We start from the raw sequence: 14222 nt of genomic DNA on the forward strand, positions 1-14222 counted from the left end.
AAAGCCAAATAGTATATAGGTGCTAATGTGGATGTACTGTTGTTCTGAGTCTAGGAAAAGGAAAGATAAAACCTTAGTGGATCCTTAGGTAAGACCACTATGCAAAACTGTGCTTACTCTGAAGGTGTAAATTTGCAATAAACCTTCAAAACATGGACTTTAAAATACACTCTCTTTTGCAAGGAGATTAAAAGACAATGAAGAGTCCAGGTGGAAGCTCTGATAAGTGTACAGATAGTGCACAGATAAATGCATGCAGTCATGCATTGATTGCCAGGAGACTGAGTGAAAATCTTTTGCTGCTTTTTGTCAGGACAATCTTCAACAACTTCCAGCACCTTTTCCAGATTGAACTGTGTTCAGGTGTGTTCATCAGATCTAGTTGAGAGTGTTGCATGTGAATTTGTTTTTTCCTTTTCTTATTATTAAAAAAAAAAAACACAAAAACCATTATTCCAAACAAAACAAACAAACAACAACAACTAAAAACCATTTACAAACGCTTAGGGCAAGTTCTGCTGGTGAAACCCTTATCTGTCTGGTAATGCCATCTTCAGCTGCAAGAAGTTCAAATTTATTTATTTATTTATTTATTTATAAACTAGAATATCCCTTAATGGTGAAGACTGGGCAGATCCCAGTCCTTTGTCAGGACTTAATATCCATTTATATATGTATGCTGTCACATTTAAGAAAGGGGTGTTAGACCTCTTTTTTGAATCACACAACCAATGGCATAGTGAAGTCATACTATAGAAACTCTGAAAATTATGATTTAGGATTGTTGTGGATAGTTTTTTAAAAAAGTGATAGGCCAGAGACTTTTTGTGGTCATTAACTCAAAACAGAATCTCAGAAATTTACTATCTGAAGACAAGTCTGAGTAAAAACGTACTGGTGGGCAGAGAGAACGTGAGATAATAATATGCTGTACACTGTTATATAATCTGTTACATGGTTCTGTAGTTTAATTCCAGATATCATCAGTGAAACCAGTGTAGGGAAGGACATATCGTTCTTTGAGTGTAAAACCTCTTTCAACAAACTTTGGCTTACTTATTTGCTCAGACCAACAGCAATGCTACCACTCACATGTGCAGATATTCAGCCATCCCAACTGACATTTCTCTGATTTCTATTCTTAAAGACAGAATGGATTCCCTTTCCACCTTGTCTCTTAGGCTCTGTGGTACCTGCATTGAAGCATATTAATCAATTATTGGAATAATACATGAACTGGCTGATCACAGTCTCTGGCTTTCTGTGTGGTCCATGTGCTGGAAACAGCACATGGAGTTTTAGCAGGGAACTGCCAGCTTTTAAACTCAGCTGAAAAGGCATTTCATAGCTCACTGCTACATATACTTTTTTAATAACGACATGAGACTCAGGAGTGACAATGAGCACGATGCAAAAGCCCCTGTACAGTGCTCCAGGCATGTCTTCTGGGCAAGGGGCAACTCCAGCCAGGAGGAGACAGAGGACGAAGAATTGAGCAGCTGATGAATTCCTGTTTAGAGCAAAGGTCTGCCTGTGTCCATGGAGAATACGAAAAATGTTCAGGGAACCCTGCCTGCTGCTGTTAAAGTAGATTACTGTTCCCTTTCAAGTAGCAGCATGAGCAGTGTTGTACAAACATTGTCTTTCTGTGGAAGCTTTGTTTAATGATAATGTTTTCATACTGCTGCAGAAACCTTAAACTATTCTCTCCAAGTGATGCGTGAAAAGCAATGATGAAGGTGGAAAATGAAGTAAGCTGTTAAAATAGGCCAGAGAGCAAGATCAGCTGAAATGCACAGAGCTCTGGGCAGGCCTGCTATGGTGACAATGACAAATCCATAACCTCAGTGATAAAGTCACGTGAATATTTAACATCTACTGAATGTTTTAACTGTCTCTGATATCTTTCTGTTCCTCCAAACATGATTTACTTCCTATTTTTTTAAGTGAATTTATTAGTAAGTACAAATCAAGACTTAATATATGTTAAACCTTCCTATTATCACAGGCTAGAATGAGACAAAGAGGACCTGTGTTGGAACTTCCTCTCAAGAGGCATGCTTTAGTTCTTACCAGTAGGAGTAGTTAAAAATGAGACTTTCCACCAAACCTCAGCTTCCCCTTCACAGCAGGGGCTCTCAGAGAGATTGTCATGTGGAAAACTTTTCTCATGCTGGCCCATGTTACTTGGAGGAGAAACCCAGAAATAAAGAACTGGTTGTAACATTTCTTGTGGAGTGGTGCCAGAACAATCAAGGGAAACTAGAGTTTCAACCTTTACTATACACATATATTTCAATTTTACTATTTCTCTATTTTTTTTTCTCCTGCTGTTGTTATTTTATATCAGTCTCCTCACCTTGCTTGACTATGTACCCCTGTTATAGAAGCATTAGGCAATGCTTTTCCTCCTCTCTGCTCATATGACAGCCTGGTACGGGCTCCCCATTGGGCTGGGTAGATGGTTTTGGGGACTACCTGTTGAGATTCAACCAGCAAATGCTGGTGGAGCCTGGGACATACCTCACATCAGGCTCTGCAGTAGCAGCATGTAGTGGCAACCTCCCATTTTTATCAGGTATGTTCTGCTTAGCACCGTTTCTGAGCAGGCTTACACAGCCTTCCAGCCATCCCTGAAAAAGAAATTATAGCATATCAAAGAAAAAAGTAAAATGCATTAGGCTAGATACTTGCTTGGTGGTTCTAACATTCATATGTGACCCTAGCTGTTTCTGCCTCCTGAGGAAATATACTTTGTTTCTCCAATATAGGTCTCTCCCTACTCAGTGTGGTTTCTTTTTGTAGTCTGTCTCAGAGTAACTCACCCATTGATTTCTATGGAAAAACTTCTTCCCTTCCCTTCCCTTCCCTTCCCTTCCCTTCCCTTCCCTTCCCTTCCCTTCCCTTCCCTTCCCTTCCCTTCCCTTCCCTTCCCTTCCCTTCCCTTCCCTTCCCTTCCCTTCCCTTCCCTTCCCTTCCCTTCCCTTCCCTTCCCTTCCCTTCCCTTCCCTTCCCTTCCCTTCCCTTCCCTTCCCTTCCCTTCCCTTCCCTTCCCTTCCCTTCCCTTCCCTTCCCTTCCCTTCCCTTCCCTTCCCTTCCCTTCCCTTCCCTTCCCTTCCCTTCCCTTCCCTTCCCTTCCCTTCCCTTCCCTTCCCTTCCCTTCCCTTCCCTTCCCTTCCCTTCCCTTCCCTTCCCTTCCCTTCCCTTCCCTTCCCTTCCCTTCCCTTCCCTTCCCTTCCCTTCCCTTCCCTTCCCTTCCCTTCCCTTCCCTTCCCTTCCCTTCCCTTCCCTTCCCTTCCCTTCCCTTCCCTTCCCTTCCCTTCCCTTCCCTTCCCTTCCCTTCCCTTCCCTTCCCTTCCCTTCCCTTCCCTCTTCTTTTCTTTTTCCTTCTTTTTTCTTTTCCTTTTTTTTTTTTCCCTTTTCTTTTCCTGCAGCTATGGCAAGCAGTGAATGAATAAACAGTGATTAAAAATCTGCTAATTCCTGTATCACCAGCAAATGCTACACATATTCCTGCATGTGAATTTAATTATGCTAGTTTAAACCATGAACAAGAGCACTTAATCTTATTTCCTTTATGAGATTTTAGCAGGGAAGGCAAATCAATACCAAAGAGCCTCAGAGTGTGGTCTTACAAACATTGCTGCAGAAGTTTGAATTAGTGACAATGGTAGACTACGAACAGCTCCAGAACAGATGGAATGAATCAGTTCTTGGACTAAAACCTTCTATTGATCACCTCAGCAAAACAGCATGTAAACAACCTGGTTGCAATTGCATAAATTTTTCAGCATATGCTTAAATCACAAGGAAGTCAAGCATGTGTTCAAGTATTTTCTTCAGACCTCTGCAAGCAACCGATAAAGACCATTGCCTCCTGTATGAGCTATGTTGGATCAACATCTCCAGCATTCACAGAGGAAAGTCAGAACATCCCTGTTGTGGTTTCTGGTGGAAGTACAGGACTGCCGAATTCTGCATGTGATTTTGAACATGGAGCTCTGCTGAATTCAGTTCTCTGGACTGACATCACAGCCAATGCTCTCTAGACCTCTGATTATATCCATCACAGAAACTGAAATGGAAACTTTGAAGCCTGGGTGGCTTAAATCTTTTCCAGTCATTTCTCTTTTTCCAAAGAATATTTGTTCCCCTCTGGGAAAAGAGGAAGGAAAAATGGAGCATGACACTAATTACGGGATTTTTTTTTTTTAATATCTGGCAGAGGAAATGTTTATTCTCAAGTAAGGGAGGCATGCCCCTTGCACTGAATAAGTGTCTGCGAATAAGAATGTTTTGCTTCTTTCTACACATATTTTCTGGCTGAATGTCTAATAGCTGAGCAGAAACATTGTTTTTGTCTTGAAATTGCAGGAATAAACTAGATGCAAGTGATGAGACTTATTCAGGCTGCCACTATATCTGTTTAAATGTACTGGCAGTCATCCAGCCAGAACTCATATCAAGTACTATGGGTAAACATTCCTTCCTCCTTTCTTTCCAATGAGTTAAGAAAGCCTATGGTTAACCCTTCTGCCCAACTAACCTGGTCCCCATCCTCTCCCTCAGATCTGAATTCCCTCTAGTGAGGAGGAGCAGACTAAGGAGAAGAGAACCATCTTTTGGTGTTTCAGACAGGCAACACCACATCTCCCTTCCCAAATTTCTTGATGAGATGTCTTCCCCTGCTGTCACTTGCATGTGGTTTTAGTGGGGGGTTGGATTTGCTTAAGAACTGAGTATCTATGCTGATATTTGCAGCACCTTGAACCTGGCCATTCAAGGTCCAGGGAAAACCAATGCCCTAGGTCATGGGGAGTACAGGTAAACATGCTTGCTGGCTACCCAAAGTTGAGATAGGAATATGTTTCCTACAGCATGAAAATCTGATACGGAGGGTGAGGTGGGAGAAGTTAATCTTCGTATTAAAGCTGGGAAGGAGCTTCAAGCTCTTTTCCAGTGCACAGGAAACCAGTGACTCCTGAAACCACACAGAGGACCTTCACTGCTATCTAGAACCCAATATGTTGTCTTTTTTTTTTTTTTTCCCCTTTGTAATACAAACAGAAATCTTATTTGCTCTACTTATTTCCTCTCTTCACTCCATCTATCTTTCCATCCTCCTCCCCCAAGACTTGGTACCAGATAAGTTGCCACAGATAGACTGGTACGTCCACAAGCATCTTGTGTATTAATATTGGCTCCCATCTTCAGTAAAAGCTTCACGGTATCGACCTGGCGTCCTGACACAGCATGCATCAAAGGTGTGCAACCTGGGGAAGAAAGTCAAGTGTTCTTTTACAACTTCTATTTTGTCAAAGCCATAAGAGAGATATATTTTGTTATTTGCTGATGTTAGCACTGGCAAATTAACAAGTCCTTTCTCTCACAATTCTCCAACAGCTCTGCTCAGCTTTTTTTCAGGCAGGAAGTAACTCCCGTGCCAGCTAGATTGCTACTGATTACAGAAAGAACATAACTTCAGAGCAAAAGCCTTGTTTCATGAACTTTACGTCTGGAATAAATATTGTTTTTCTATTGACATGCTTCCCATACAAATTATTGACTTTGTACACCATTTTGAAGGCTGATATTCTTCAAAGTGAATAGTTGCCAGGTTATGTTTGGCTAATTTTTTTGAACCACAGCTTTATTTTGTGTTATGTGTTCAAAAGAGGTATGAAATCAAGCTATGTCTTATGCAAAGCTGTATGTTTTTGAGATGATGCTTTATGTAGACAACATCTTATTTTAAAGACTGGATTTGCCCTGGAGTAGTTTCTTTTCTGCCATCACGAGAACTTATTTTGTATTCTGCAAACCATTCCTGTGCTGGAAAGAGACTGAAATCTATGTTCAAACTTAATAATCAGATTTATTTAATACTCCATATTACAATATAATTTAATTGCTTCCCCTTCCTTCCATTCTGTTAACTGCTCAACAACAGCAAAGTCTTTCCTGCATAATCTGACAAAGCAATTTCAAGTTACTAAAATGGGAATAAATTTGAATGTTAGAAGCCATAACATGCAACAAGGCACAACTGAAGAATAATTATTCTGTCTGAATTCAGTGAGACTGTTGAGCAAATAAATACACATTACTCAAGCTAAGGTTATGCACACTCTGCCATATGTGTAGGATACAGCCATATTTTCTGTCTTGCAAGACTGGTCTTAGTTACATTTTATATACAACCTAGTAAACAACTGGAGCTGGAGCTGAAATGCTTCCTGTTTTTAATCAGTCTACCTCCACTCAGAGCCCTTCATACTGATAAGGATTTGAATACATGGTGTTAATATTAATCCTTCTAAAGAAATTGCAATAAAATATACTCTTGACTAAAAAAAAGATTTTCTAGAAAAAAGGTTGCAGAGATCTGTAGCTTTAGTAGACATGGAAAATGGATGCATATAGAACTAAGCCATGGGAGAGTGCTTTGTAACAGTGTTATATAGAAATCTGAACAGAAAGGAAGAGGAATGCAGTCTCACAGATTTAAGAGATCAGTTAGTTCATTGCATACGGTACAGTTAGCCCTTTGGCAAAAAATCACATAACAAAATATTTCAAATTTGATTGTACCTGTGCACATACTTTTAAAGTGCAAATTCCTGGAAACTTTTACTCTAGAGATGTATAGAATTTATAGGATTTAGCTTTGATAAAAATATTCTTCATCCTTCCTTGAAAGGACAGCAGTTTCTCAAGCACCTTTCCGAAGAAGATAAATTCTTGATATGGTTCTGTTTGGTTATGTCAAATCAGCTTATTTTTATTTGTAAAACAAACAAACAAACAAACAAAAACCTTAGAGTTACAGGGGAAAAGAAATCTCTAAATTATGCATTTCTAGTGGATGTTCAAAAGAATAACTCAAATTTCCCATATTCTGCTACTAAGCACAGTTTTCTAAAGACAAAAATCAGGATTTAAGAATAGAAAGTTTAATTGGAATCTGAAGCCCCTAATCCCCTGAGAAAAAGCTCAGCCCCCGTTTACCCTCACTGTCGCAGCACTCCAGGATGGAAGGATCTTCTCGAATCACTGCAGTTAGTGTGTTCACATCACCATTAGCTGCTGCTTGGTAAACTACAGTCAGGTCAATCTCTTCTGCTGCATCACCTATACGGAGGAGTACATCCATGAGTAAGCAGAGAGCAAGTACGAATGATTAACAGTGAAAATAATAGCATGTTTCACTGAATGTGTGTGAATGTTGTAGTGGGTTTACATGGCAAGGTTTTGGTAGTGGGTGGCTGCAGGGATGGCCTCTGTGAACAGAGCCCCAGCAGCTGCCCCATGTTAGGTAAGGGCCAATTTCAGCCAGCTTCAGAGGCCCGCTGCTGCCCAGAGCTGAGCCAATAAGCAATATTGTTTGTGCCTCTGGGAGAGCGGATTTAAGAAAGGGAAAAAACCCTGCTGTGCTACAGCAGCTTGGAGAGCAAGGAGTGAGAGCCAGCCCTACATGCAGCCCCCCCGGGGCAGTGCAGCAGGAGGGCAGGAGGTGCTGCAGGCAGGCAGCAGCAGTTCCCCTGCAGCCTGTGCAGGGAGAGGCCCCTGGTGGAGCAGGCTGTCCCCCTGCAGCCCATGGGTCCCACATGGAGCAGATCTCCACGCTGCAGCCCCCCTATGGGTGGAGGAGCCCCCGGTGGAGCAGGTGGATGTGGCCTGGAGGAGGCTGCGGCCCATGGAGAGCCCCCGCAGGAGCAGGCCCCGGGCCGGAGCTGCAGCCCCTGGAGAGGAGCCCACGCAGGAGCAGGGGGTCTGGGGGGAGCTGCCGCCCACCCGTGGGGGACCCGTGCTGGAGCAGTTTGCTCCTGGGGGATGGATGGACCCCGTGGGATGGAGCCGTGTGGGAGCAGTGCTTGAAGAGCTGCTGCCTGTGGGCAGCCCCCGAAGGCTCAGTTGGGGAAGGATGGCATCCATGGGAGGGACCCCACGGGGAGCAGGGGCAGAGAGGGACCGGGAAGGAGCGGTGGAGATGAAGTGCTACTGACTGGCAGCAACCTCAATTCATCCTCCCTCTGCACCACACAGGGGGAGCAGGTGGAAGAGGGTGGATGGAGGAAAGGCGTTTTTGGTTTCTTTCCTTTGTTTCTCACTTATCTAGCTTGTTAGTAATAGGCAATAAATCTTATTATCTTCCTGTGCTGAGTCTGTTTTGCCCATCACAATAATTGTCGAGTGACCTCTCAGTCCTTATCTCAACCCTTGTGCCCTTTTTATCATATTTTCTCTCCCCTGCCCTTTGAGGAGGGGGAGTGGGAGAGCAGTTGTGGTGGAGCTCAGCTGCCCACCTGAGTAAAACCATCACAGCTCTGTAACTTGAAATGGCATGAAGTGTATGCAAACAGCACAGTGGCTTTTCTTAGTCATCTGAAACTTTTTTCACCATTAAATTCTTCCAAAAACTGTCTGACATAGATGCTGAAACGGCGTAATACAACTTGTGGAAAGTTTCCACCTCTTATAAGAAATCGTACTAATATTAATGCGACGTGAATTGAGAAACAATAAAGTAATAACTGAGCTAGCTCATTATATTACTGACTACACTTCTGTGAGATAGGATGACATTGGAACACAACAGGTGTTTACAGTTTCAGTATTGTACCTTATTTTAGTCAGCTGTGAGCTCTTTCCACTGGATGCTATGCCCTGGGGAGAGACCCACAATCCTATCACAAAACTTGACAGTGGTTTGCTAAAGAAGGGGTGTACTTTCTTCAAATACTTATTTTCACAGAAAACATTGATAATCATCAAGAAGACTATCATCAGTAGATTGGGAGGGCACAGTTCTATACATTTTATTCTAGAGATGGCAGAGAAAAGCCAATTGCCAAACAAACCTAAGAGCTAAGTAACAGTTAAGGCTAATAAAAAGAAAAACAAAACAAAACAAAAAACAACATTTTTAATGATATGTCTTAGACCCAAGCACTACTGTAAAAACACCTTATTCCTCAGTTCCTGAGAAGATTTTGGGGAAAATCTGAAACAAAGACCAGAGCAGTTTAAAATTACAAGGTCTGTGACAAAGGGAGACACAGAGCCTGTTTAAAACAGGGAGGGATGCAAACCACAAGCAGTCCCCCAACACCCTCAGTAAATCTGTGCCAATGTGGCATTTTTACTGTTCCCCTTGACTTATCTAAAAGCACAGCTACCTGCAAAACAGAAGATTTAAATGACAGAAGGGCATGGTTATGTGTGGGAATATATTTATGTGCATGAAAATATCATTGATATTTGGTGAGATTATGAACTAATCTCAAGAAAATTAATTTTATTTTTAGAAATAGGCATGGACCATGTACCAATATGTACTTAAGTCATGTATTCAAATTTAATATTCACAAAAGCACATAGGGCTATTTTGGACTAGATTTGCAGAGAAGACAAAGGAAGTCCCTAACTTGTGAAGCAGACAAAGGGGACAAATCTGGTGAAAGCCCAACAGCTAAATTAGCCAAATTAGTTTCAGAGGCACTGATAGCTAAACACATCACTGAGATGATTAATTTAAGGAGAAATTATATTCCTGAGTGGTTTAGAAGCTTTACCAGGCACTCAACGATCAATGACAACATTTACTAATTTTGCTTGTTAGGCTAGGTTAGTAAATATGCTTGCATGTCAATTTCTTGCTTTTATATGACATTTTATAATTTAGAAACTCTTATTGGAAGTAAAAATGATTAGCTGCCAATGTTTGGCAATGCATTCTCCATTGGGATTGGAATTCTGAACATACTTTTCAACTCTGAGAGTCACACAGGTGACCAATGCGGAGCATGTTGCTCTCTTCATTATCCTTTTCCATGGAAAGCACTGAGTTTGAAGCTGCACTATTTTTATGACTTTCTGTCTACTGAGTTTAAACACAAGTGATTATTTTTTGTGGCTCTTGCAATGGAAGGAAAACCTTCACAAGCCTGTCTTGTAGGACCAGACCCTGAAGAGATTTGGGTTGCTAAAGGACTGAATGAGATTTTCCTTGTTTATGGATTCTCTTTTACTAGTAACATGCTTCTAGGCTGCTCATCCCATGTTGTGCATGCCTACATTTCCTTTGGCTTCAGGTGGCCATTAACCTCTTAGCACCAGGAGTCTAATGAAATATATATACATTTTTTTGGTGTAGGGTCAAATCTAATGTCACAATGAAGTGGTCTAGGTGTTTGGTTTCGGTCAGCTACGGTCTCATCCTTATTTTTGAAAGAGGAATTTCTGATCTCGGAAAGAAGGTACAGCTGCAGTGTGATGTATTGTTTGCCAAGGCTGGGGTCAGAACTCAGAGCACAACTGTTGTCCCACCACTGCACCACCTTGATAACAGGAGAAAGTAAAGCTGATGCCTAAATCACATGAGAAAGTTGATTAAAGGAAAGACAGGTTAAGTGATTGATGACTTTTCCTTATGGTTGTGTTTTCTGGAAATAGCATAAATACATAAGCAGTGCAGAAAAAGAGATGTTTAAAGAGAATTTGAAAAGTGTTAGTACAGTCTTTTTAATATTACCACATTGATATAAATTATATTAAACATTAAATATATATATATTTGAGTGAGAAAACATCTCTAAAGATAATTTTAAAGTATTTGCCACCCTATTCACACTTGTGTTAACATTTGGCAGGTGAACCCTCATTAGCTCCACATGGGGCTTTGCAACCCAGTGTAATTGCCCACACAAGACCTTCTGTGCCTGGGACACCATCATCACTCTCTGCTTTAAAACTTGGAAATGCAATCAACTCTTACCTGGGAAAGGTAAGTATCTCAAATCTGGAGGTCTGATTATGAGTTTGGGAAAACTAGAGAGATGATATTTAATCTGCCTTCACTAGTGCAGAGGTTCCCATTTCATCACTACTCCACTGAAGTGAATTTCCTTTCTTTTTCTCCTCTAATTGGTCTTTTAAATTACATGTTTGGTAAAAATTTGTAAATTAAAAATGCTAACTTAGTTTCTGTTCTAGTAGAGAGTCTATCACTCAACAAACCGATCATTTGGCCCAGAAGCTCTGACCTGCATGCTGCTCAGGGTGCTTGGAGGATCGGGGGACATGAAGAGCCCTTGCATCTGGACAGTGACTAGTGCACGAATAAAGAAGAGACTTTACCATAGTGCCCATTAATCATGTTTCTGTATCAAATCAGATCTGCAAACTGCTCTCACAATTGTTAAACTCGGCAAACAGATGTGAAAACAAGATCAGGTCTGGTACTTAAAGCGGACTTTGCAATGGGCTGGGTTACAAAAGGGACAAGGCAGGCATTCAGCACTGGCACTGCTTCCCTTGGCCAGTCTGGAGGTACCCAGGAGGGACTAGCTGAGAGCACTGAAAAAATGCCTCTCACAGCTGCATGTGGTGGCTATCTTGTGGGACTGGTGCAGAGAAGATGCTGCTGGCATGCGGAAAGAAATCATTAGATGTATGGGTACAGACAGTAGATCAAAGGGGTCATCATCTCCTTTTATCCATTACACATATAACTTTTATTCTTTTTGCTGTTTTGCCTTGTAATAACCGTTACATTTTCCTACTGTAAGTCTGGAGTAGAGCAATCCAGGCAGAAAAGAAATTCTCCGTCTCCTGAGCAGAAATTCTTCATCTCCTGAGCAGAACAGTTGCTTACCCAGAGGGCAAGGTAGCAGGAAGATTAAAGGCATGGATGCACACCTGCACCTGGGACACAGATTCCCTCTACCATTTTTCATTTAACTGAAGCCAAAATGCTTTCTCCGCTGTGGCTTTGCTGTCCTCAAAGCAATTGTTCTCCTATATAAGGAGAGGAAGCAAATTCTGAATGGTGCATGAACAAGTGAATGAATGGATGAATGAACAGATGAATGAGTTTTCCTTGCACCTGCTCTTAGCAGAACATGGACCTCATGCCTGCTAGGGGACAGTGGCGTGAGTGTCCAGGGTGTCTCTAACATGACCAGTGTCTCTGGTGAAGGGATAGGGCGAAAGAGACATGTGGTGTTTTGGTGCTTCATATGGACAGGGAGCAGGGAAAGCCAAGGGGTCCTGGGTGGCATTCACCCTGGCTGCACTTGGCTGCAGGTGATGTGGTGTCTCCTGTTTCATCTTCCTCCAACTTACCCTGTCCAGGAATGAGGGGGTCTGGCTGCAAAATTTGTAGGGCCTTTCTCTTGGCAGAAACCTTCCTGGGCAAAGGAGGAATGGTCTGGAGAGTGGGCGTTTTGGGAAAGTGACAGTGAGGCACTGAGTGGCTCCCTCCTCTCTTGCTGGGAGCTGGGCTGCATCTTGGGGCACCAGCATCATGAGCCATGAAGGGACCACAAACAGCCAAATGCCTAGCCCTCTGTCTGCAAATGTGTTAGCTTTACTTTTTTTATTGTCTTTCAGTTCTGTAAATGCCAGTGAGCACTGGTGCTGCTTCAGATGCATTGTATTTTGGAAAAATACTGTGCCACTGGTGAAAGGAAGCTTCAGGAAGGAAGAAGGTCCAACTAACAGCCAACATGTGGAGCATGGGGAGGGAGAAACAACAGGCTGGCACAGCAGTGCTGTAGGAAGGTCTGGAAGAGCCTTAAAGAGCAAAGACCAAATGGCATGCAAGGTTGTGACATTTTCTTTCATAGCTAAAATGCTGAGAAAGCACCAAACTTAAAAGACAATCTATTTGAAATAAGCTGCAGTATTAAAGCATGTCATTTGTTCCAGATAAGATGAGTCTTCGGGGATGAAAGGAGGTGTATAAAGAAACATACAGAGTGATCACAGGATTTATAGCAATGAAATTACACTGATTGTGACACTAACACTCCTCTGATTCGCATGTGAAGGATGTCTGCTTTACTTGATTTGTGATGACGGTTGATCTGTTGTTTAGTAAAGTGAATATTGGATGTATGTAAGTGCTCACTTCCTATTGCATTGTATTTCAAAGATCTGAATTAAGTCATTGCAGGTTAGCTTAGTGTACATGGTGTGGACAACGATAGATTTAGCCCTGCTAAAATTCACAATTTTTTACAACTGAAAGATGGATGACAGGATAATTTATGTTAACTGGGGAGAAGAAATATTTATGTACATAATTTACTTCCCTCTTTCATGCAAACACACCCTATTGCACCCCATCTCCCCTCCCCACCCACCCAGTAACCAAACTCCTGTGATTTTCCAGGGTTTATCATCAGGACACGATACTAAACAGCTGTGTGATTTCAACAAAAAGATGCTGCCTGGTTTCACCAAAAGACAACGAATCCCAAACACGGACTGAAATGCACCACTGTGATCTCACTTTGCTGTGATTTTTACCACTGGAAAAAAAAAAACAAAAACCTTTGCATCCAGTGGATGCAGTTAGCATCCCCTTCTCCCAGCTCCCTGATGTCTCAGGTAATGGGATGTGCCTCTCTGGATATACGGGGATAACCTATGTCAGCAGTGACAGGCATCTCCTGGTCTTAGCATGATAGCGGATGAGTGCAAATCTTGGAAATTGTAACTCTTTCTCTAATATTACAGATTTCCTGGTTGCTTAACAAAATAATAACCTGTGTGTGTGCCTGCCTATGAGTGTAGCAGTCCAAGTATTTGTCTGGCTCCTCTGTTTACACGGCAAACATCAGAAGCCAAGTACAGCACAGCACACATTTGAATGGCACCTAACAAGTACTGAGAGGGGAGCAGGGTCTGATAATGTCTTTCTGAAGCCCCACGTTGCTACTGCTGTCACTATTCATAGTAACATAAGCTATTAATGAGTGATGCCACAGGAAGTGTTGCAAAGAGGCAGTGTGATTTTCAAGCCTGGAACCTTGTTTTTTTGACCTGTAGCTGAGAGGAGTTTTCTGGTGGGTGGGTTGGAGAATGGGATTTTAGGGGAGGATTTATTGGGCTGACAGATACTGATTTGGTGTGCTTGATAGCTAGTCAGAATTATACCTTTTTATAAATTGCTCCAATGAGCAGCGTGCTCCTTCTCCTTAAAAAATACTCTTCCTGCTTAAATTGGTAATGTGTCATATGTCAAGGACTAACATGCTATTTAGCTAAAATTCACCGTGCACTCCACATCTCGAATAGAGCTCTCTTTGTGCGATAACTAGTGGTTTCAGTGTTCCCTTGCTGTGCGCTGCCTGCTCCTGCAGGCGCTCCCTGTCCTCCTCCCACGCAGTGAGTGGGGAGTACAGGCACTGAAGTCTGAGCCTCTGATGAGCCAG

The 14222-nt window shown here is 42.1% G+C and overlaps 1 protein-coding gene across 1 annotated transcript in view; it reads right to left on the reverse strand.

The window, feature by feature from the left end:
- The window catches only part of ANKRD55 (ankyrin repeat domain 55), a 50654-nt gene that overhangs the window by 33126 nt on the left and 3306 nt on the right, over window positions 1–14222 (reverse strand). The window contains exons 2-4 of the mRNA XM_068667300.1: window positions 7009–7131; window positions 5143–5273; window positions 2524–2633 (exon numbers count right to left, since the gene is read on the reverse strand). Coding sequence (XP_068523401.1) covers window positions 2524–2633; window positions 5143–5273; window positions 7009–7131 — 364 coding nt within the window. The remainder of the gene's footprint in view (window positions 1–2523; window positions 2634–5142; window positions 5274–7008; window positions 7132–14222) is intronic.

Source organism: Anas acuta, chromosome Z, assembly GCF_963932015.1.
Source record: "Anas acuta chromosome Z, bAnaAcu1.1, whole genome shotgun sequence".
NCBI classification, from domain to species: domain Eukaryota; kingdom Metazoa; phylum Chordata; class Aves; order Anseriformes; family Anatidae; genus Anas; species Anas acuta.